Here is a 25,862-nt window from a genome sequence, read left to right on the forward strand (position 1 = left end):
AATCTCTTGTCTTTGTCTCACTGTTAAACAACAGTTAAATAATAGAAATCTGGGCTGACTGTCTTTTTTCCCTGAGTGATTTTAAAGGTTTTTAACATAGACTCTTTCGGGGGAAATTTTCAAAAAACACTAAGTAGAGAAAATAATGCAGGATTAACAATTATCAATATTTCTTTAGCATTGTTTGGGGTTTTTTTTGGGGGGGAGTGGGGAATGGAGGGTTCTTAGTCCTTTGTATAATAGTATCTTTTCTCTGCTTTTGAGATTTTCTCTGTCTTTGAAGTTCTAAAGTATTCACATGATGTGTTCAGGTAGAGATTTAGTTTTATGTAAACTGTTTCTTGAATCTGAGAATTCATGTTTTTCATTTAGATAGTTTTCAATCATTATTTTTTAATACAATCTCTCGCATTTTAAAAAGTCCTTCCTTCTGGAATTCCTGTTAAACACATGTAGGAGCTTCTTATTCTACTGTCTCTTAATTTTTCTCTTATATTTCCTTGTCTCTCCTTCCTACATTGTGTAATTTCTTCAGGTCTAATGTGAGTTTACTATTCTCTATGGTTCTAGTCTACAATTAACATATTAATTGACCTTTCAATTTCAATGTGTGTATTTTTCACTTGTAAAAGTTCTCTTGATTATTTTTCAAATCTCCCTGTTCATATTTCATAGTACAGTCATCCCTTGGAGTCCAGTCCACAGTATTGGTTCTAGGGCCTCCCCTGAATACCAAAATCCATGGATGCTCAAGTCCCTTAAATAAAATGTCATAGCATAGTCAGGCCTCTGTATCCACAAATGCAGAAACTGCAAATATGGAGGGCCAACTGTATCTTATTCTTTCCTTAGGGTTTTGACTTCTTCTCTTCTTTGTTAATCATTTCAACATACTTATATGTTTTTTCTGATTGTTTTATTAGCTCAAGTTCCTGGTGCTCTAATCCTCCTGTTTGTTGTTTGTTAATCCTGGTTTATGATAGTTTTTTTTTTTTTTTTAACATATACTCATTTTTAGTGGGATAAACTTTTCTCCTGTGACATTTAAGTATGACCTGGATTGTGGGAATGTTTGCTTGTAGAGATTCTGCATTTGTGCCCAAAAGCTATCCCATTCATTTTTCAGCTTGGATTCCTAGATCATGTGGGTAATGCACATTAAAACATTGCAACCAGGGACTTCTCTGGTAGCACAGTGGTTAAGAATCCTCCTGCCAATGCAAGGGGCATGGGTTCGAGCCCTGGTCTGGGAAGATCCCACATGCTGCAGAGTGACTAAGCCTGTGCACGACAACTACTGAGCCCACCTGCCACAACTAATGAAGCCCGCACACCTAGAGGCCATGCTCAGCAACAGAGAAGCCACCAGCCCCTGCTTGCTGCAACTAGAGAAAGCTCATGTGCAGTAACGAAGACCCAATGCAGCCATATATAAAAAGATAAATAAATTATAAAAAAACCCCAACACATTGCAACTGAACTGCACAGGGCAGGAGGGTTCCATTTTATATATATATATATATATATATATATATATATATATATATATATATGTGTGTGTGTGTGTGTGTGTGTGTGTGTGTGTATTTATATATTCTTATTCATTCATTCATTCATTCAGGCTGCGCCAGGTCTTAGTTGTGACACACGGGCTCTTTGTTGTGGCATGTGGGATCTTTTAGTTGTGGCACGCGGGATCTTATTTTTTAAATTGTGTCATGAGGACGTCTTAGTTGCAGCATGCATGCGGGATCTAGTTTCCCCGACAAGGGATAGAACCTGGGCACCCCCTGCATTGGGAGCGTGGAGTCTTACCCACTGGACCACCATGGAAGTCCCAGGAGGGTTCCATTTTTCAGGGGAGATTTTTTTTTTTAACTCAGAACTTAGGCAAAAACAAACAAGCTTCCTTTTGTATTTCTTTGTGGGTATAATCCCACTTTAATGTAGGGGTCTAGCTCCAGAAATCAGAGAGCCCGACTTTCCTCCTATCCCTAGATGAGAAATAAAATCCAAGTGCCTATACAGCTTATTGTCACTTATCTCAATCATTGTACTGAAAATGTTCCCAAAGGTCATGAAAGACCTTTATATTGCCAGATTAAGTGGCATTTTAAATCTTCACACCCCTTGACATTTTTGTTGCATGTAAACCACTTCTCTTTTAAATTTTGCTTTTCTTGTTTGTGGTGTACACAACACATTCATTTGGGGTTAGGAGATGGGTGTGCATGTTGCTGCCACTTACTGGTTGTGTGACTTTGGTCAAATAACTTTTGAGTTTGATTCCTTATCTAAAATAGGGATAATGCCATCTTCATAGCATTCAGAGGTTCTAATAAGTTACTATCTATAAAAGCACTTAATAAATTATAGACCACTATAGAAATTATCATACTATCTTGGTTCTCTTCTGACCATTATGCCTCTTTTCTTTATTATAATCATTTGGTATGATTCAAGACATGATTTTCTGCCTGTCTCCCATTACATCTCCTTTCAAATAATTCAGTCTCATGACTTTAATGACCAACTTCTAAATCTTTCATCAGTTCTTTCTTCTTACTAAAACAATGCTACTACTATCATAGGGTTGTGAGGATGATTAAATGAAATAAATGCAGGCAACTTAGTAAATAATACATACTCAATAGAGGCTATTATTACACTTTTATGTGCTTCCTGGACATTTGCATTTATCTTCAAAATATGGATCATCTTTCCTTCCCAAACTGGCTTCCTTTCCCAGCTTCCTTGTTCTTACAGGTGATAACCACCATTCCCCAGTCTGTCAAGCCTGAAAACTGGAGTCTTCTGACCTTTTTGCTTTTCATCCTCTCCTTTACTAGTCTATAAATTCTACAGCTATTTATTGCAAGACATTCCTTCCACCTATTCCTTTTGCTCCTAATTGGCTCTCCTTCCTTAGTGCTGGTTACAACTCATGCTTGGATTAATGCAATTTGTAGGCTGGTTTCCATGTGGGCCAGCCTTCCTATTGTTGCACATTTTTAAAGCCACTCTCATGTCCCTCTTGTGAAAGTCAATAGTTTCCCGTTTCCTAGTCTAAATCAACTTTTAGGACCCTGTATAATCTAGCCCTATTCTAGCTATGCAATTTTTCTCATTCCTAACCCTCTTCTTCCCATCTTTCCACTGTCTTAATGAACATTAATACATTTATCTAATGTTGTGTCTTTACCTTTGTTTCCTTTCTATCCCAATCTCATTCATAATTTAAGGTGAAGTTCAAATATGTGGTTTGTCTCCTTTGGTGAACTTATAAAACCTGTTTCAGAAATTGTAGATTGTGATTATTTCCTGTCACAAGTGTACCAAGTATTTTGTCTTTCCAAATGGATCCTACTTGAGGGTAAGATCCTGGTCTTCTAATTTTTACTGTGGTCCCTACAGTTCAACACCTCAGCACAAAGTAGGTGCTTACTAGGTACTTACTAACCAAATTCTCATCCATGGCCTGTCACTTAGTGGGCCAATACTCCTAAGTACTTTCACCAGCAAGAGACACCTAAATTAATTCTTTTATGTTAGAATTCTGATTAAAAATTGGGGGAAAACTTTAAGCACGAGATTAAAGTATTTTTAAATTATAAATAATTTAAAATTATACATAATTTTATGTACTACTAGTTACAGCAACAAATACCTTTTATGCAAGTTCTTAAATTATAGATCAATAATATTTTCAATAGCTAACTACTTTTGAGGCACTTATAACAGCTTCTACAGATAAATAGGACACATTAATGAAAATGACAGTGGAAGCAAATCTTATTTTCAGAATTGTTATCTAGTGTTACCTTGTCACAAACTCTAGTCCATAGAAAAGAACTGCAATCAGTTTTATTTGAATTGGTCTTCAGTGTCATGAAAAAGATCGGAAGATCTTTGCTTGCAGTATGTTAACATCGGCGATTAACATGATTGTTCATAATTTAGCAGATTGCCTCACTGTGCTGGAAGTCAATTAATTACCTCAGAAACCATTAGCTGAGCCAAATAAATTAAGATGTAATGTTGGAAGTATTTTTCTAAAAATTTAATAACTGGGGAAAGTCAATAATTATCTGTTGAATAATTTTTAAATGTTCAAATTAATTATGCTAGGATAGTTGTATTAATCTAACTCATTTTATTTTTCACTGATGTTATTAGACCCTATAACAAAGAATTTTAACAAGCACACCTCCCCAAATAGAGGAACTTAGCTACATGTTTAATTACACAGAGATTAAAAAAAAGTCGTTGAGAAAAAAATAAAATTGATTATCCATTTAATACTGTATTGTGCAAAAGGGTTTATTTTTGAGGATAATGGTATTCACAGATTTTCTCATTTCCTCAAACATCACATAATGCATTTCTTCCCAGTTATGAGAAACTCATTATAGACAACTCTTGTCATCTTAAATTCTGCTAAGTAAATGCTATTAAATACTTTGTGTCAAGTTATAGAAAACAGCATTTCTTCTTAATTTACATGCTTTTAAAAAATTATTAAAGCAAAAATAATTTTAAAAGAGCTCTTTTGAGGGAACATTCTCCCCTGTCTACTTTCATAGAAAGCAACATCTACTGTAAAACTAAGTGAATAAAGTAAACCTACCTTTGACTTAACTGATAGTTAAAAATGAAATTCATAATCAGAAATACTTTCTCAAATAATTGAGGTAACACATGATAAAACCATGGTTCAAAAAATTCTAGCTCAATGAATTATTTCTTAAATGTAAAATCTAATGCAAAATGAGGCAAGGAAGGTACTGTGACCATGACAAGAGTGTACTAATGACATCCTCTTCTCATAAAGCCATTGGAAAAATTTGCATGTGCATTTGAGGAAAAAAGATACAACTCACTGGCCCACTGCTGAATAACAGAATCCTTCTAGTTTGAGTACTGTGACATATTTGATAATTTTACAATTAAAATTTGGTGCTTTGGACTGCTACAGTAGAATGAAACTATGCATAGTTTTTATTGTAGTTTCCAATGTCACTTGGCCTTGGTTATTTCAGAACTAATAAATCCTTTAGTTTTAGAAACATTTTCACTGATTGTACTTTTTCTATGGCAATGTATAATTGGCAACTCACCATTTACTTAAATGGTAGGGCTATTTATTTCTCCAGAAAAATCTTTATTCTACATTTTGTGATTTTTTTTCCCACACAGAAGGATCTTAATACTTTGCGTCAATGAAAACCCAAGTCTCAAGCTACAGTTACACATAGCCAGAAAGACCTGCACTTTAAAAAAAAAGTATAAGAATTACGGAAAAAATTTATTTGTATTTATTGATAGTTTAAAGAAATGATTTTTCATAATTATATCAGACATAAAATGGTAATAAAATTTTAATTGCTTCAAAAGTATTATCTTGTGGTCAAGGTAATCTATTTAGAAATGTCAGATTAAAATTTTCTTCTAAATGTCTTTATTTTAAAACTAATTGCTTTGATAACTGTGTTCTTTAGGTATTTTGTGTGTGTCTGTGTGATTGTACATGTGTACAACAGCAGTTAATAGGATTCTCCCATAATTAGAGTCTCACAAATAAATTATTAATGTCAAGCATCAAACTCTATAGTTTGAGATGGAGAATTAGCAAAACTACACTTAACGGTAAGTACATGCCATAGACAAGAGTTTACCTTTCCTGTCCTCTGCAATAAGTCAAAGCAGATGTGGTCTTTCAGTGTATCATTAGTCAAACTTTGTTACAGAAACACATCAGTTTGTCTTCTTGAAATCTTTTATCTAATATCATGTAAGTTAGATTAAGGACATTTGCTGAAATGTATACCTTAAAATAAAAAATAGCCATGTGATTCTTTACATCTTTTCAGTTTGGTTTTATCTGAGAGAGAAGACTGAAACGTCACTCCAGTGTTCTCCAGCACAACTGGTATGTCTGTTTCTTTACTTAGCACTTCTTATCGTTTCTAACATAGTAAGATGTACTTATTTACTGTGTTGTGTTTCCCAGCACCCCCCCTTTCCCCACTTAGAATGTAAGATTCACAAGGGCAAGGGTTTTTGTGTTTTGGCTATTGGTGTATTCCAAGTGCCTAGAACAAAAACTGACACCTAGTAGTGCTCAAATATTCACTGAATAAAACAACGTGATTGATAGATGAGGTCAGAGATGAGAATGGGGGAACAGATCATCTTGTAAGGCCACTGTAATGACTCCAGCTCGGAATGCAATGAGGAGCCACTCTAGAATTCGGAGCAGAGGAGTGCCATAGCCTGACCCGTGTTTGAAAAGCTTCACTCTAGCTGCTGTGTTGAGGATGGGCTGTAGTAGGCAGGGTGGAAGAAAGGAGACGGATCTGGGTGAGGAACAATGAGGGCACAGATCAGGGTGACAGCACTGGAAATAGTCAGGAGTGGTTGAATTCTCTATTACCCTGAAGGTAAAGCAAACAGTATTTCCCTATGTCTTGGATGCAGGTTGTGAGAAAAGAGAGGAATCAAGGTTGTTCTGATTTAAGCAACTGGAAGGATAGAGTTGTAATCAACTGATTTATGAAACATTATGGGAGCAGTGTGTTTGAGGGTAGGGTGAGGGAAGATTAGCATTCAGTATTGAAGATACTCTGTTTATGTTTTGTCAGGCAGTCACTAAGATAAACCAAAGGCTGATGTATCCATGTGTGGCTCAGGCAATATTCTGTGCTGGAGACATAGATTAAAGGTTCATTTTGTATGAACGAGGCTTAAAGTAAATTCAGAGAAGAGGAAAGAGGCCCAAACACCCTTGCAGCTGAAAGGTCTTCTTTGAGAAGGAATGAATTTTATCACAGAAATAGAAAGAATATCAGGTTCTTCTCAGGCAATAAACACCCTGAAGGAGAAAAACATCATTATCAGGTGATGTTACCTTATGAAGGATAGGTAAGAACAAGCAAATTATGAACATAATTTAAAGATAGAATTTATTCTCTGATGGTTTACTCATGCAAACTGCACATAAAAGAAAATAGTACAGTTTGTGTAACATTGCAAATATAAGGACTCAAAATGCTAGGTACAGAAGTAGTGTGACATCCTGAAAGTCAAAATGGAATTTGTGTTTATACAACTAATAATGATTTTTATTTGCTGAGTACAGACTGATTTACAATGAAAGTTTTGCTAACCTTGGTAATAAGCTCATTAACTGTTTACATGACTTCTTACATCTATGTAGTTTTATTTTACAGTTGCAAGAATTCCTGTTACCAAAGAACTTTTTTAACTTGCATAAATAATAAAATTTAAGAAAAATGCACTGAATGACCCAGGAGAGTGGAAAAAAATGGAGGCTTTTCCTAATCCATCCAAACTACAATAAAAAACAGCCTTCTTGCAGAATTCATATTTTGTGCCTTTGAGATCAACTCCTTAGCATAACTATGGCAAAATCATGATTAGAAATTGATTACTGAAAAATTATAAGATCAGTTAAAAATAAAAAAAATTTAGAAGTAGAATCATCAACCAAAAATGGTATCATTTTTAATAAGCCAAACAATAAAATTCCTATTATCTTCATACTTAAAAGTCCTGAAATGTCATTTGTATAATCTGAATGTTTCCCAGTTTGGAACTTAGGCAGATGGAATATTTCCTTGAATTACCAAGGATATTCCATACCGGTTTTTAAAATGTCAGTCTCATTAGGAGATGGCACTGAGACTTTAGCAAACAGTGTAGTATGGATGCAGAACGAACTACACAACTTATTATAAATGCATTACAGATATTTACATAATGGAATCCTGCTCGAATGCCAGAAGTTGCTACTGGGGAGGACTCATAACTATTTTACAAAGTTTTCTTACACATGTCTACTACATTTTTATTTTTTAACAATTTTGTCTATTTTAAAATATTGTACTGTATTTTGAACATAACTGCAGAATAAAAATAGATAATGGCACATTAGAAAACTCAGTATCCCACAGATGACTGGATAATGAGAAAAGTGTACCTACAATCATCTCATCAGAAACAAACTACATCATGGAATGTTAGTTATCCAAGCCTGCACAGTAATGACATCTTAAATTGCAATCATCTATTGGCCAGCATCACACTGAAGGCATCGTTAAACATTCAAGCAAAGATTGCTGGCATAAACTATTGAAAGACACACACACACACACACACACACACACACACACACACACACACACACACACACACTCTCTCTCTCTCTCTCTCTCTCTCTCTCCCCCCCCTCTCACTCTCGTTTCCCATATTATAATTACATTGTTCTAAAGATAGATACTGATTTTTTTCCCACGAGAAACATTATCAAAATTTGCTACTAAAAGATGACAGTGCTTTCACAAGAATAAGTACAAGTTAGCTTGCAAGTACAAGACAATGGGGGTAAACACTCTTAAATTTTCTAAGTAGTAATTTTTAGGCTTTTCTGGCAACCATACCTTACTTGATTATGCATAAACTTCTCAGTTTGAAACCTGAAATCTGCAAAACAAAACAAAATAAAACAAAACCAAAAACTAATTTCAAAAAATTATTAGATATCTGATAACCCTGTATTGTACATTATATAATTTCATATTTTGTTAGTCTCAAAACATAGGGTTTAAAATACTGAATTTAAGCCTTAAAAAACAGTCATTTTTGAAATGATAAAGGATTCCAAAATTCATGCCTACTTAAAATCTTAAAAAAAAAAAGAAAACACACTGTTACTGATCTTCATTTAGTTTAAGTGTGCATAAAAGCACTGTATGTCTTTTACCATGTTTCACTCACTTAAAAAGTGTTTGATAATGTTCTTCCTTTTGCATAATGTGCAAAATAAAAGGCAAAAAGATGAAAAGCAAATTTCTATATTTCTCTTGCTAGTGCTTTATGACCTTGTTAACACTACAAAGTCAATAGGGACTATGCAGAACTTTGGTATAAATGATATAACAATACTACCATCACAGTTGAGGCTTAAGAGGTGGTCAAAAGAAATGGAAGTGGGAAGAGAGATTCAGTAACACCCCCATTTATTAAAACACCACAAAATTAAAAGTGAAATAAACCACAATGAATTATAATACAATTTACACATTGAGCACATAAAAATTAATAAATCTAACAATATTTATAAAAAAAGCAAAATCAGTCTTTTTCCAGAGACTAAAAACTGTTGTGGTTCAGTCTGATCATCAACTGCTGCTACACCAACTTTAGAGCCAAATTTAATTTCAAGTAAAAAAAAAAAATTTACAACCACAGACTTCGCATAAATGGAAACTGGTCTTTCCTTGATTTCCCTTTGAAGTCACTAATGAGTATCTAAAACTGCTGCACTGAGGTTTTTAATCAACTTCCTGAGGGCTGTGACTGGGAGGAAGGAGCCATGACAATCTGTGAAAGCGCAGGCTCTGTACTCTGGTCCGCCATCTGCGTGAGGACTGAAGTGGCTACAGCTTCTGCCTTGGAAGTTGAACTGACTCCATTGGATGTGCTGACAGAACTATGCTGTATAGCTTCAGTATGTGGACTACTCGGCACTGACAGGTCTTCTGAACTATCATCTTTATCAGCAGCTGAGTGGAAAAAAGGAAACTACTCAGTTTCTTAAAATAGTTGTAAGAATTTATCAGGTTGAGTCAATGCACAGAATAAAAAGTTAGATGGCATTTTACAGAATCAGTTCAGAGAAGTTGGTATGACTGGAATTGAGTAATTGAAAGGTGGCTAGAAGTCATGAAGTAGGCAATTTTGCCTGTAACAGGCTAAACAAGGCACAAGCATGCACATGGAAACACCTCAATGCCCAGTGCCACATAAAAGAGAGTTGAAGAATTATTTGCTAAATAGTGTTAAGAAAATTGGGTAGGAATTTGGGAGATAGGTCTCTTATAGATATAATCAAATAGCAACACATTTAACAAAACCAGTCTGTTTGTCTACATGCCATTCTTATTAAAAGATTAAAAAATTTATAACCATATGCATAAACAAAATGAATTCTAACATACAAATTATATCTTCAAATAATTCCCTCTGCAGAACTATTTTTATTCTGGCTGACTTTCCATCTAAGGCAGCAATGGATGATTATAACACCTGATTCTAATGATGCATACACATGAGAATAAGCAATATTTGGAATCTAAATGCCACCAGCTGTTATAGTTGCATGAATTGAGATTCAAATAAAAATCCATATAAAACTCAGGATACTGTAATTGAAAAGATATTGACAGGAAAGGGCATTCTAAATATTTATGAAAATATATCTACCATTTTTTAGGCTTTAACAACAAATCTTCAACTTTCTTATTTTAATGGAAGAGAATCCAATAATTTCATTTAGTGAAAAATCTGATAAGTACAACACACACAAATAATTATAGTGTATGCAAGTTATGAGACACAATGATAGCATGAACACCTGTGAACCCAGCCCCCAACTTAAAAGAGAAAATTGCTAGTAACACTCGTGCTTCTTGGAGGCTCCTCTCTTCACCAAAGGCAATCACCATTCTGATATGTATTTCTTTTACCATTCCCTTGTTTTTTCTTTGAAGTTTTACCAAATAGGTATATATCCCTAAACAGTACTGTTTAGCTTTGTTTCTTTCTGAACACTCTAAAATAATTTTTATTTAGTGTTTAGAAGTGATAATAAGCTGGCTTTCTCTCAAACCTGACAATACATACTGGCCTGCTTACTGATGGCCAGGTGCTCATTCTGAAAGTCAATTATTAAAAGACTGTGGACCCCATGAAGTAGGACTTACCCCATGATCTGTAATGTAGAAGATGGAGGGGGAGGAATCTGGCAAGTACAACTTTAGTTCAAATAAAATTCTTCATTTTGAGGGTTTTCTGAAATATAGTAGCTCTTACAGAATTTTAATGTGATAGAATCTCACCCTCTCTATAAATCTGCTTTAAATGCAAAACTACATGACTGGATAAAAATCTGACCTCAATATGCAGTTAAAAAAAAAAAAGCACAATCAGTAATCCTTTTTTATATAAAGCAGAAAAAGGACACTGTTCTGATCAAGCAATAATGAATGTTATAAAATATTTACAGTTCAGTTATAAAGCCAATACAATTGTTATGCATTCAGAGAAAACACTGGCAAATGACAGTTTAACTAGAGAGAACAGTAAAAAGCCCTCTACTTCACCACTATTCAACATGACAACAAAATGTCCTTTCTCTCAATGTTACGTTCTAGGGATATAACAGCTTTCAGAAATAAAGAGGCTGATTTGTGATGAGTGGTATACGGAAATATAAATATATTGTGGAGGCGATGACTCAAAATGAAAGTTAAGTGGTAAGGGACAAGTGCTTATCTACCTCCAGGCTTTCAGAATTCGGTAAAACAAATCTTTAGGCAGTAGAAAGAAGCAGGTACTCACTTATAAATTATGTAATTATAAATTTTATGTATAAAATACCTTTATAATGTGACAGCTGCACCTATGTCCAGTTCTAGATGGTAAGGGGAGAAAAATTACTAATATAATCACAAGCTCTAGAAAGATACAAGAGATCTTACTGCACTCACAGTCATTTTTGGCCCTACTTAAAAGAAACCAGCTGTCTGACAATTCACTCTCTCTGAAGTTCCACCAATGTTTATACATATTTTCATTAATGAAAATATAAGCTCACAATTTAGGGCCCAATAAGCTTTTCTTCCCACTTAGGATTACAGAAACAACTATAATACAATGTTAATTACGGCCAGAGATCTACAGAATATGAATTAATGGCAATAAGATTACTCTTATGTTTTATTCTTCAAGGAACCCAAACATTAAAAATGTTTTCATATTTTCATTCTCATTTTATATACTACTTTGACCCTTAAGGTCAGCAACTGTCACGCTTTTCCCATGACTGAGGGGTTTCCTAGAATGTGGGACTTCCCAGTGTTAAAAAAGAGACCCTATGACTGCGTGACTTTATACTGTCACCGCTACCTGCAAGATTTAGTAATATTCCTTAATTTCTACTAAACCTTAGTTTTCTATATAGTGTTTTGAGTTAACTAGTATTATAGCTCACCACTATTAGCAACTGCTATGTGCTACAATGTGATGAATAGTGTTAGGTATTTGTGAATTTCTCCACATTTTCTCCAAGATTTAAACATTTACTTAAACAATTTTTGTATTTACCTTGACTATTAAACAACAGAGAAGTCAGATTTTTTCCCAAAGACTTCAAATTTGAAAATAGAAATTTTGAAATTTCTACAAAATCCAATTATCTCCCAATAGCTGAAGAGAACTAATTTTATGCAAGAACTATACTTACCTCAGTCAATTTGATTATCTAGATAACTGGACAGGATAAGATAGGAACTGTTCCCAAACCCAAAAATGTCTTATTCATTTCTTACATTTTCACAACCTTGTATACCTTCACTAAAAACTTATTAATCTAGATTTTCAGTCAGTTTGAGGATATAGCATATAAAACCATACATATATACACTTAAAAATATATTTATTGCTTAAAATAAACAATTGGCTTGCATTTGCTGAGCATATACTGCCTGGATAACGGGGATAAAAAACTGTTGGGGTTATCCAATAAATTAACTAAGATTTAAAAACTGAAGATAGGGCTTCCCTGGTGGCGCAGTGGTTGAGAGTCCCCCTGCCGATGCAGGGGACACGGGTTTGTGCCCCGGTCCGGGAAGATCCCACATGCCACGGAGCGGCTGGGCCCGTGAGCCATGGCCGCTGAGCCTGCGCTCCGCAACGGGAGAGGCCACAACAGTGAGAGGCCCGCGTACCGCAAAAAAAAAAAAAAAAAAAAAAAAAAACAACTGAAGATAATTTTGAACTGAATGCAATTTAAGAGTTAATTTTCCTTCTAATTTTATAGAATCACTTGTATATTTCTTTCTGAACTATCAAAATTCAAGAGAGCTCTCTTGTTAAGAAAATCATGTATGCATAATGCTGAACTCAGTAATTTCTAAAGGAAATTATGTTGTTAAGTCAGATGGGAGCCATAATGGCCTCATCCCTGCAGCAATCATTGTTAATACAAACCTCAAACATATTTCTATATGGTTCCAATTTACTCCACAATGTGTTTCACAATCCTGTCAAAATGACTAGATATCAAAGGACTGAGATTTGCTCAAAACTGACAAAATCAATGTTCTAAATATACATGGCAACAGCGAGTTGCTAAATCTACTGAATCTTTTACATTAAAAAATATTGCCCATTCTGATGAAACTGCTTACAATGACTACAAGTAAAGATGGTGGCCATTAAGTTTTATCGTGAGCACCTGAGGAACTGTTTGCATCCAATATAAAATGTTTCTTTCTTTTGAATTACTAACACTGGCAAATTAAAACGAAGTGGATACATATGGTTGAAACAATTTTCACATTTACAAATATCCTGAAATATCACTAAATCATAAAAATGAAAGCTGTGGGTTATATATTATGAATGTTGTCTAATGCATTCCCAGCTCTGTTATTTGTTACAAATTTGTGTACGATGGACAAAATTGGCCATTTATTCAAGAGTAACAGCTGGTTCCAACATTGTGTACCTTATCAAAAAAGGACATTACAAGAAGGAAAAGGACAATTAACTTCTAAAATGCTGAAAACAGAAGAATCTCATTTTGAAGGTAAATATTTAAAAGGAAACTTACAAGCAGATAATTTAAATACTGTTCTATTTTAGCATTTTTATGACTAAAAGACTCAATCTAAAGATTCAGAACAATAAAATTGCACAATGCTGATATCTAAGAAAGAACAATAGGATCTCATACGGAACAATAAGATCTGCTACAGATTAAGTGAAGACAAAAAAAATTACTAAACGGAGGCTAGAAAAGAAGTAGTGTTTCACTATGTCAGTCCAAGAAAAGTATTACTCTGAGAATATACACAAAATATCATCAGTACTTCCACTATACTTTAAATTATTAACCAACCCATTTTATTTATAGTAATTTCTAGAAAAAAAGCTAGAAGTAGGAAAATTAAAAACTCTAGATTCTAAGAAGTATATCCCCCATTCCATAATAAACTTGCAGAGCTTCTGATATTTAAAATTAAATATCAGAACTGCAGTCCCCACTTTTTTAATGGTAGCTTGGTTCACTCTGGCAGTATTTCACTGATGTAGCCTAAGGCTATAGGTAATGGAACATTACTCACTATGATAGCCAGATTTCTTCTGCATGGCGGTTACAGGGCAATCTTTATGAGCTAGAAGAAGCTGTTTCAGCTGTGCCACTTCATTTCTCAGCAGGGTGACTTCACTCTGGGGAAGAAACAACTTATGTACCTTACCAGCATCAGACTAAACATTTTTTACTGTTTAAAACAAGTGAAGATTAAGATATGAAAACCGGACATCTTTAAAAGAACACCAACGAATAAACAAAATATGCTGCTTAAATGTTTAATCATTACACATTAGCTTTTATATTTTAGTATTTATATAGAACCTGCAACTTACATAAAAATTTAAATAACACCACAACTGGATAGCATATTTCAAAGTTATTTTTTATATTATCATTTGCCTTGTGACTGCTTATATACTACAGGTTACCTATCAAAGGTATTTTTTACATGTGACATGCTCTTTTTGATTATTTGAACAATTAGAAATATCAGGGGAGTCAGGAGAAAATTTCACTGACTCTATTCACTTGGAAGTAAAAAAATTTGTCCTGGAAACTAAATTAAGCAGTTTTCTAGAAACTAGGAAAAGCTCCATAGGGGAAAACACAAATAACCAAAGAATCATGGATACCTAAAATGCATCGCAAGGCACTGTGTTGGACACAGAACCAGTGAAAGCAGATGTAATGTCGAAATGGCTTAATTGCCTTTGACCTAGGCCATTTGTACACATCTAAACTTAAATCTGATAAATCAATGGTGATCTGTCCTATTCCTTATTACAGAAAGAGCAGTTCAGTCTTCGTTTTGGATGCATTAATCTAACAGATTCTATGTAAAAGTTCCAAATTGAGAGAGTCCAATTAATTCCTTTGGGTCAACCCCAAACATTAACACATAAATTAGTGATAATTACCAATACTCAAGAGTTAGAAATAATATGAATTTAATAAATTGGTAACATTAAAAAATCTTAACTTACAAACACCTCTATTTGGACTTGCATTAACCATTCACATTTTATCCATGAACCCAAAACTAAATGAAGAAATACAGCAAAAAAGGTGTACATAAAAGCTCAAGCACTTCTTTTTCTATTCCCTCAGTCTCTTAATCAGAAAGCTGAAGGTAAAATACTTTAGTAGATTAGACTCATTATGCCTCCTTAAGTGATCAATAACAGAAACATACAAATCAAAAGAATAAAATTTAAGCAATCCAAAGGCAAGTCTGTCGGGTCAAATAGTTCCTCACACCCCAATAACAATAAACTGTAACACTGTATTAAAGCACAGAACAAATGCTTGTTCTTGATGCTTACAAGAACACTGAACCATTCATAAAAAGGTTAAATTATGTTTAGAATATTGTATTTGAGACAAAAATGGGCGTATAGTGATTAAAGTACAAAAAGAAAAGGTTAAAAGTTTGCTTTAAAAAACAAGCTGTTATTTAGAAAACTAATTTCTATGGAATACTGAAGTCGTCATTATTGTCAATACCGCTAATTATAGCTCTTTATTAACGACACTATTTATGGGAACCCATATTATGAATAATCCAACATATATTATCCAAAAAAAGTTTCTTTCTCTGCTGTGTCAGCTTGATTTTGAGACTCAATGTCTACAAGTTTCTCTCATTAATTTTTATAATATTGAAATAGGGCTGGATATGTATTTTTAGTCAAGAATACACAATCTTTTATAATCTGGTACCTGTGACCACCCTTCTCATTAGTTTGAACCTATTAAATAATCAATATTTAATCATTTTGACCTATAAAAATAGAAATTTCATATGGCTAACTAAATATATACTGTTGCTTCCATCTAGAAAAACTTTTTGCCTTGCTAATTATTTCACTCATCTTTAAGCATCAACTCAGTACAATATAAATATGCATAGGAAAAGTTAGGTGTCAATTTCTGTGCTCCCACAGCCATATATACATATATGTATGTATGTGTGTATTTACATAGTACTTATCACACTGGATTGTAACTTTTAGTTTACTTATTTGCCACCTCTGCCAGATTGAGGTTTCTCAAGGGCAAGGATTATCTTGCTTTTTGTATCCCCAGAGCATAGCCCACAGCCTGGCATAGACTGAGTACACAGAATTACCATGGTCTTCTCTAAAATCTATTTCCAGGGGGTAAAAACACCAAAGAAGGTGAAATGAAATAGCTTAAATAATATAAAACTGGTCAGGGGTCCTAATTTCATTATTTATTGCCAACAACCTCACCAACATAGTCACACTTGTTAATTTTCTCAGTCAGAAAATGAAAAATGGCGTGTTTAATAGCATCACCTCAATTACAGAATTTTAAAAATCACAAATGCCTTCTCAACTAAATACTCCATATGGACATTCATTATAAACCATATTATGAAACAAAATGCTGTATTAGATAAAATTCCTGAGCAGTTACAAGTTGATAATCTAACTGATACAAAATAGTTGATTTAAATAATTCTGGGTATTGACCAATAAAACAATATTCTTGTGCACTCAAAATTAAATATATACATTCAAAATCTCTCTTTAAATGACAGGTTTGAAACTGATGGACAGAATATCAGTTTCTATATTCAAACTTAACAGTTGGTGGTATTTTGGTCATTCATCTAATTAGACTACTTGGTCCATTGACAAGTGAAGAAACTAAAGACGTCACTAGCTAACAATGAGTAATGAACATTAAGGACTTCAGAGGTAAGGTATTTGATTCCTGTTACAACAACTTACTTATATTTGTGTTAACTGAATTTAATTGGAGTCACACTTAACAGAGCAAACAACTTGGGGAAAGAAAAAAACTGGAAGAGAGAAGGAAATTAAAAACAAAACCGTTTGAAGTATACCTAAGTGATAACAGTACACAGGTATGCTATTCTTCATCCAAAATTCAAATAACCCAATTTCCCCCCTACACCTTTTAAATGACAGAAATTGTAAGAAAAAAACCCCCAACAAACTCAAGCTATGCTCAATACAAATTTAGTCTAATTTTTTACATCATCCTGATCTAAAATAAAATGGTAAGAGATTTTCCTAATGGTAATCCTGAAGCTCAAGTGATTTTTTATTGAAAGGTTAAATTAAATCAATAGTTTGTATTATTATTGTATCCTAATATTCAATTTCTTTAAAAACTGGTATCAAGCACTAGAATGAAAGCAGCAAATGGGACATGGTTGCTAGCAAAGAATTGGGACTGTGAGAAATACTGCAAAGCACACAGGTGGAGTGTGATTAGGAATAAGAGAAGGCCAAACCTTGAAGGAAGTGGATTTAGTTGAGCTGTAGAGCCCTAAGTGTGAGCATAAGCTTGTGGTCAAGATCGGGTCAAGCAGAGGTTGAAAATAGGAGACTCATTATGGTATATAACCTTTACATTAGGCAGAATTATAAGAGTTTGCCAAAGCCCAGCCAGCATTTTAAAAACCGTTTGATAAATGTAGCAAAATTCAACAAATTAATGCAAACATTCAAGAATTATAGTCTCATACCCATATGTATAAAGGAAAGGACTTAAACATAAAGATAGACAGTATTTAGATAAGGCAGTTGCATAAATCATGACTTTAACTCTGAAATGTTTTGACAAAGAAAGATCGGAAGACAGAATCAGAGACAAAAGCCTCCATGCATATAATGAGAAGAGTCCTGAAGATCCTATGGAGAGACCTCAGAATGAAAAAAAAAAAAAGAAGAAAGCCGTAACAGACCACATATATCTATCTATATTTGTATTTATATAAATATATAAAACCAGTTTGCTTAAGCCAAAGTGAATCTGGAGGGGATACATGTTAAGCCATAAACAGATTTAATATTAAATGAAAAAAGAAATATTTATACCTCTAGTATCTGAGGATTATTTTAGATTGGATTATAATTGGATTTAGCCTCCAAAGCCTTTCTGGTTAGTTTGTTATCTATTTAGTATATTTGCAGAATATGTTAACTGTCTTCCTGGATCATTCTAAAGATGAAGTGAAACAAGAGACATGGAAACATTTGGAAAACATTAAAGTCCCATTCAAATGTGAGCAATTACTGATATTTTTGTCAAAGTAAAGTATACTTGGTAAGATAAAGTAGATGCTGAAGAAAATTATTATTATGGTCTAAAAGAAAATGTATTTTGGCACTGTCTATACCATTGCTCTACTCTATTTGTATCTATTCAAAGGTTAATTACATACTGATGAACAAATAATATATATTTTTAACAGTCTGTCCGAAGCAGATCAGCCTGATGAAATAATGACAGGATAGCCAACTGATTAATCAGTCAAAATTTTTCACTGATATCTGGCCACAGATTGATGAACAGGTACTCCATAAATTCACGATCTTTGACTTTCTAGTTCAGCTACTACCTCCCAAGTTAAAGAAATAATATTGGATAGTTTCTTCTTTGGGGAATTTCTCATTGCTAAAGATAAGCCAGTCTTCACAAAAATCAATAATTAAGCATCTTAACTTCCTACCACAAGTTTTCAGGGTTGTCACGGATGCAAAACCTTATATTTCAAAACAAAATTGTTCTTTAATTTTTATCTTCAACAATAGAAAAAAAGATGACAGGGTTCATAATATTTTGCAAATATTCTGCAAAATGAATGGGAATAACTTTTCCTATTCTCATACTTTAATTACTTGTTTCACATGTCTTCTCTGCCAGACCACAAATTCTGCAAGTGTTAAGGACAATGTCTTTTTTCACTGTTCTATCCCGTGTCTAATAACATGCCCTGCATACAATAGATGCTTAATGACAGAATGAATAATAAATAATTAGCATTTGCACAGTGTAGTTGCAACATACTTTTCTATTACCTCTCTCATTTGATCTTCAAAATAGTACTTATTCTATGAGTTTGACAGATGGGGAAGTAAAGGCTTGGGAAGATTTTAGTAAAGGCTAGTAAAAAGAAGTACTCAGAATAAAATGCATGAGGTAGAGGTGGCATCACTATTACCCTTTCCCCCTCTAGAATATAGTGAAAAACTCAGGGGGGAAAAGGAAAACAGTTCTATTTTTTTTTCAGGAATTAAACAGATATTGTATACCATCTCCCAACTGCTGCCATTCCTTTCTATTTCAGGTGGTAAATACTAAAGTAAAATATCGTTTAGGTACCAGGAATAAAAGATTTGGTCCCATTCCCCTTAAGTCAATGGACCAATAAGCAAAACCTTTTCCATATTAACTTATGAGTGAAAACTCCTCACATATCCTGCTATCAAAGAATGCTTCCAGGGCTTCCCTGGTGGCGCAGTGGTTGAGAGTCCACCTGCCGATGCAGGGGATGTGGGTTCGTGCCTAGGTCCAGGAGGATCCCACATGCCGCGGAGCGCCTGGGCCTGTGAGCTATGGCCGCTGAGCCTGCACGTCCGGAGCCTGTGCCCCGCAAATGGAGAGGCCACAACAGTGAAAGACCCGCGCACGGCAAAAAAAAAAAGAATGCTTCCATTAATTTACTGAGCTTCCACTCCACACACATTTTGCAATACCTAAGTTTTAAAAGCAAAATCCACAACAAACTCTCCAAGTTTTATCCACAGATTGTTAAGAAGCTCCTATTAGTAAAGAGTCAGCCTTTTGTTCATAAAGGAAACGCTGAAATTCTAAACTGAAAACTAACCCCCAAGATGAGTATAGCTGAAAGACAAAGACATAACGAGGTTAAAACCATTTCAAGTAAAAGACAAAATCATATATTACCTTTAAAAATATAATAGTTTATAACCAACAGTATCCAATTCTTGGTCTAGATGACCATAAATGTATCTAATACAATTTGATAAAATCGCTCTTTTAAAGCAATGACTCTAGAAAGCTAAAATATAATTAAATTCAGTGAGTGGGGCAATAAGGTTGAATAATTAGTATTTTCTTTGAAACCTAATATATATTTGGTAAAAATATGAAGAGTCATACCTCAACACTCATTAAACCTTTTATTATATATAATATATAAGCAACCATGGGTCATTACTGCCCACTACACTGATCAGCTAAGCCTGTATGTCACGTGAAGGATTATTAAGGAAATGTAGAATTGATGAATGTTTTCACATAAAGTAGAGTTTAATTATTTCTTTGACATTCAATTTTCTTTACAAGTCATTCTGTTCTGCACAGTTAACGGTTTTGCTGTTGGCAGACCAAATGAAATTTTTCTCCAGAATCTATTATAAGCACATTAACTCTTCATACTCTGAAAACTAGAATGTGTCACTTACTTTTTAAGAACTGTTTTTATTTTATATGACAAATAACTAAAAAACAACCAAAAAAATCATATATCCACTTGAAACAATAAAGTCATAATTGAGGTACCCTTTCTTCCCAAACCATCCATGCTTTCCAGCCCCCTCTTCATCACTGTTACAAGCTGGTACATGTCATTCTTAAAATTTTACTTCTATTTAAAGAATCATTTCTATACTGACTTCCATACCTACACATTTATCCATCTAACTATAAACCTTTCATTAATGAAAAAGAATTATGTTACGCATTTTAGTATGCAACTTTAATTTATTGAATTTATTGAGGTGAAATTTCCATAATATAGAATTAACCATTTTAAAGTGAACAGTTCAGTAGCATTTAGTACATCTGCAGTGTTGGGTTACCACCACCCTCTATCTGTCCATTCAAAGTAAAACCCCTTATCCATTAACCAGTTTCTGCCTATTTCCTCCTCCCCCAAGTCCCTGGAAACTACATTTGCATTTTGTCTCTATGGATTCATTTGTTCTACATATTTCATACAAATGGAGTCATATAATTCGTGACTTTGTGTGTGGCTTCTTTCACTTAAGGATAACATTTTGAGGTTCATCCACATTGTAGCATGTACTTTCACTCCTTTTTATGGCTGAAAAATATTCCATTGGATGTATATGCTACAATTTATCTATTGATGGACACTGGACTGTTTCCAGCAATTTTCTTTTTGCCCATAATAATATATTACAGACATTTTTCTGGGTTAATACATGCAGAAGGACCTTATTCTCTTTCTTTTTTGCAAAAGTATTTTTTAAAAAAATCCCTGATAACACATCATTTCACCTATCTTCATATTTTGGTATGCATCTCTAAAACTAAGAACACGTTCTTATCTAACCATGATGCCATCATCACTCAGTTATTAATGATTAAAAATACTCATTTTTATGCTTAGTGACATAAATTAGAGAAAGACAAATACTGTACGATATCACCTATATCTGGAATCTAAAAAACAAAACTAGTAAATATAACAAAAAAGAAACAGATATTGAGAAAAACACAGCTTACCAGTGGGGAGAGAGAAGAGGGGAGGCGTGAGACAGGGGAAGGGGATTGAGGTAAAAACTACTATATATAAAATAAATAAGCTACAAGGATATATTGTACAGCCAAGGAATATAGCCAATTTTTTTTTTTTTTTTTTTTTTTGCGGTATGCGGGCCTCTCACTGTTGTGGCCTCTCCCGTTGCGGAGCACAGGCTCTGGACGCGCAGGCCTGGCGGCCATGGCTCACGGGCTTAGTTGCTCCGCGGCATGTGGGATCTTCCCGGACCAGGGCACGAACCCGTGTCTCCTGCATCGGCAGGCGGATTCTCAACCACTGCGCCACCAAGGAAGCCCCAGCCAATATTTATATAAGTGTAAATGGAGTATAACCTTTAACAACTGTGAATCACGATGTGTACACCAAAACTTATATAAGTGTATATCGTACATCAACTATACCTCAATTTAAAAAATATACTGACTTTACTGGTTCTGTTTGTAATCTGAGGTATTAACTAAAGTTATGTTCAACTGTAGAGTTTATGTTCAACTGTAGAGTTTAACTTAGTGATTTCTTGAATTTGACTTCCATTTAGAAGTTTGGGGACTTCCCTGGTGGTCCAGTGGTTAAGAATCCACCTTCCAATGCAGGGAACGCAAGTTCAATCCCTGTTCAGGTAACTAAAATCCCACATGCCATGGGGCAACTAAGCTCTAGAGCCTGTGCACCACAACTAGAGAGCCCATGTGCTGCAACTACTGAGCCTGCACGCTCTGGAGCCCACATACCATGACTAGAAAAGCCCGTGTGCCGCAAGGAAAGATCCCGCATACCGCTACGAAGATCCCACATGCCACAACTAAGACCCGACACAGCCAAATAAATAAATAAATAAAGTCTTAAAAAAAAAAAGTTTCACACTTGCTTCAAAACTAAAGTGTTAGGTAACTTTTACCTAGGTGATAAATCCTGCCTTTATTCCTCTAATCAAGAAATTTCTACCCAAATTAGGAAATATAAAAATGTAACACAATTTACAATAATGATATTTTAATCAGTTTGGATGGTAGAAAAAGCAAGAGATCAATGAAGTAAATTTTACATTTATTTATTTATTTATTTATTTATTTTTTTTGCGGTACGCGGGCCTCTCACTGCCGTGGCCTCTCCGGTCGCGGAGCACAGGCTCCGGACGCGCAGGCTCAGCAGCCATGGCTCACGGGCCCAGCCGCTCCGCGGCACGTGGGATCTTCCCGGACCGGGGCACGAACCCGTGTCCCCTGCATCGGCAGGCGGACTCTCAACCACTGCGCCACCGAGGAAGCCCTACATTTATTTTGAATGCTGAATTTTCCAAGGTTTTCTGAAAAAATAAAGCACTGCTGCTATTCATAATGGTGACCAGTGCTGCAGTATAATTAAAGAAATAGCAATGTCTCATTAAAAGCTGTTAACACTGCTATGCCTTGGGTCAAAACAGAAAAACTGGCCCAACGTAAATAAAGTCCAATACCATGAAAATAATACCACATACTTATATACCGCTTTATAGTTTTCAAACATTTTCACTTCTTAAAAAGGCACAATAAGCCAAATTACAAAGAAAAATATTGATAAATTTATCCTATTATATTTAAAAATATCTGCAAACATTCTAATTCAACTGATGTATGTAACAACCCACAGCAGTAGGACCAGCAAGTATTATTATCTCTATTCTATGGATAAGACAACTGAGGCTAACAAAGATATCTTTAATATCACATAACTGTAAAATAGCCGAGTCATTCAGAAGAATGATTTTGTTAGTTAAGAACAGAAAAGAAAAAAATAGGTCCTCCTAAATCACTTTGTTAATGTAATATGAACATTAAAAAATTTAAATGATAGTTAATATTCTAACAGAGAATTCTGGTAAATAATAGACATATTTATAGTATATAAATAAATTGGTATCTATAATCTGTTTCACTTAAAAAATTCAAGTTTTTTCTTCAACATTACGAAAATAGTTCTTGAATAAGAATTCATTTGTCAGATAATATATTATTTCTTAATATCCTAGTATACAAGTACATATTTGAAGTCTCTGTGATATGGTAAATCATGTTTAATTTTGTTCTAAATGGTTAAAATGAAATGGTTAAAAGTAAATTGTGAGATGATTATATTTGTCCTAAAGCTAACATGTCAATATTCAAAGCACAACAGAGTTTTTTTTTAAATTTACTTTTGGCTGTATCAGGTCTTTGTTGCTGCACGTGGGCTGACTTTAGTTGCCCCAAGTGGGGGCTACTCTTCGTTGCGGTGCACGGGCTTCTCATTACAGTGGCTTCTCTTGTTGCAGAGCATGCGCTCTAGGCACTCAGGCTTCAGTAGTTGTGGCATGCGGGCTCTAGAGCGCAGGCTTGGTAGTCATGGCACACGGGCTTAGCTGCTCTGCGGCATGTGGGATCTTCCCAGACCAGGACTTGAACCCATGTCCCCCTGCATTGGCAGGCAGATTCTTAACCACTGAGCCACCAGGGAAGTCCCCAACATAGAGTTTAAAAGATGTCAGCCTCATGTATGAAACAATTTTGTTATAAAATTTACATTAGATTAAATGCTACACCTGGTGCTAAAGAGCTTCTTCCTAAGCATTTAACGAGACACTTATATTGGTGACATCTTTAAAGATATAAGAAGAGAACAGGTCTCATCATCAATTCTGATTACACAGAAGATTGGATAGCTCAGAAGGTTGACCAATAACAACTACAATTCATTAACATCAATTTTCTAGTTGATGCTCATCAGTTGGTATTTTAGAAGATTTTACTTGAGAATATTCACAACATTAACAACAACAACAACAATAAAAAAGGAAGAAAAAACAGAAGGAAGGAAACAGACTTAGTGCTGCCCAATACCATCATTGCAAATCTTACCAAAGACTGAACAGGAAGGAGCCTTAAACCTTTACACCCCATAAGGTTCCTAAGAAATGTATCTGAGGCACACTGGCAGGGCAGTATGAAATGATTTTTACTGCCACTGGCCATATTGTACCTGTTCTGTGGATAATTAGTCCTTCAGTTTCCAAAGCTGTCAATCTGGCACCTTTCACGAGCACTATATTCACTTTAAATAAAACAAACAAAACAAAACAAAATTTATAATTCAAAGAACAAAAGAACTAAAAACAGAAACTACAAATTGCAGCAACTTTATAGTTGTGATATAAACCAACAAATAAGAAAAGTAAAATACCAGTAATATCTTACATTTTGAGATTCTTTGTTTGAACTCTATATCACAACTTTATAAAGTTTAAGCCAGATAGTTTAGGTAGGTACTTTTGTACTATACAAGTAAACACTTATATTTAAAAATTTCTTCACTGTATCAGTGTTGAAAGTTTTATATTACTTCATCTCAGTATTCAAATAGGTTTATAAAATTGCACTTTACTATAGATTCAATACACACCCAATATTGTGTCCTAAAATGTCTGGATGGCTAACTAGGAAAAAATAGGGAAAATGTGTGTTCATAATTATTAAAAATAAATAAATAAAACAATTTACATATATGCACCATACCTGCAGCTGACCATTTAATGAACTCAAGTCTTCTGCTTTCTTTTCTAAAGACTGAACCCAGACTTTTCTTTTTTGTCTGCATCTTGAAGCTGCTGCTCTATTTCTTTCCAGAAACTTCCTTCTTTTTTCATCAGGATCTTCATTAGCTGCTCTTCTTCGACGACCAGTTGTATTTTGGGTCTGTGGAGTTGTGTGAGCTGGAGAAGCCTATAATAGACACAAATGAAAGTTTTTTATATTTGTACCTAGTGATTAAATTAACACAGGCAGTAAAGGGTGGCAAAGGTGAGAGCCACTAATTTTATTTTCTAAGTCTCATTGTATACATCAATATTGTGGAGCAATGTGAAAATCACCCTGTGGTTTAACAAATTCCTTGAAATAAATGAGCACTGCTAAAACAAGATTCTCAATAATTAACTATCACAGTGAATGTATTCTTTAAAGTTTGTATAGTATTTTCATTTTTATAGAAATAATACAAAGAAATTAAAAGTGCAATACAAATGATCATGTACAGATCTTGTAGTTTTCCATCTTGTATTTTTCCAAGTGTACTTTTAAGCAAACATTGTGGTATTATTCAATCCTTTGATAATTATTAAGGTACTAAAATAAAAAATAACTTCCTATTTAAATTCATTATGAGAAACCATGTTTTCTATGCTACTTTTGAAATAAAAAAATAGCATTAAATCTGTAAATTTTCTTTAAAAATTGGTTTCTCTAAAATTAAGGAGTTGAAAGTACATACATATTTTAGTGTATTCAGCTCTTCTTCAGT

At 34.2% G+C, this 25,862-nt stretch overlaps 1 protein-coding gene across 12 annotated transcripts in view; it reads right to left on the reverse strand.

The window, feature by feature from the left end:
• Nucleotides 1-5,294: 5,294 nt before the first annotated feature.
• ATF2 (activating transcription factor 2) overlaps nucleotides 5,295-25,862 on the reverse strand; it is an 88,724-nt gene continuing 68,156 nt past the window's right edge. For 4 of the 12 annotated variants that reach the window (XM_067026333.1, XM_059055304.2, XM_067026336.1 and 1 more), the window contains 3 exons: nucleotides 25,079-25,285; nucleotides 14,211-14,316; nucleotides 6,949-9,584 (listed from right to left, as the gene is read on the reverse strand). In XM_067026333.1, the coding sequence (XP_066882434.1) occupies nucleotides 9,358-9,584; nucleotides 14,211-14,316; nucleotides 25,079-25,285 (540 nt within the window). In that variant the 3' untranslated portion in view covers nucleotides 6,949-9,357. Of the gene's footprint in view, nucleotides 6,872-6,948; nucleotides 9,585-14,210; nucleotides 14,317-25,078; nucleotides 25,286-25,862 lie in introns of those variants that run through there. The other 8 variants (XR_010839138.1, XR_010839140.1, XR_010839139.1 and 5 more) reach the window with 4 other exon arrangements.

This window comes from Kogia breviceps, chromosome 2 (genome assembly GCF_026419965.1).
Source record: "Kogia breviceps isolate mKogBre1 chromosome 2, mKogBre1 haplotype 1, whole genome shotgun sequence".
NCBI lineage: Eukaryota > Metazoa > Chordata > Mammalia > Artiodactyla > Physeteridae > Kogia > Kogia breviceps.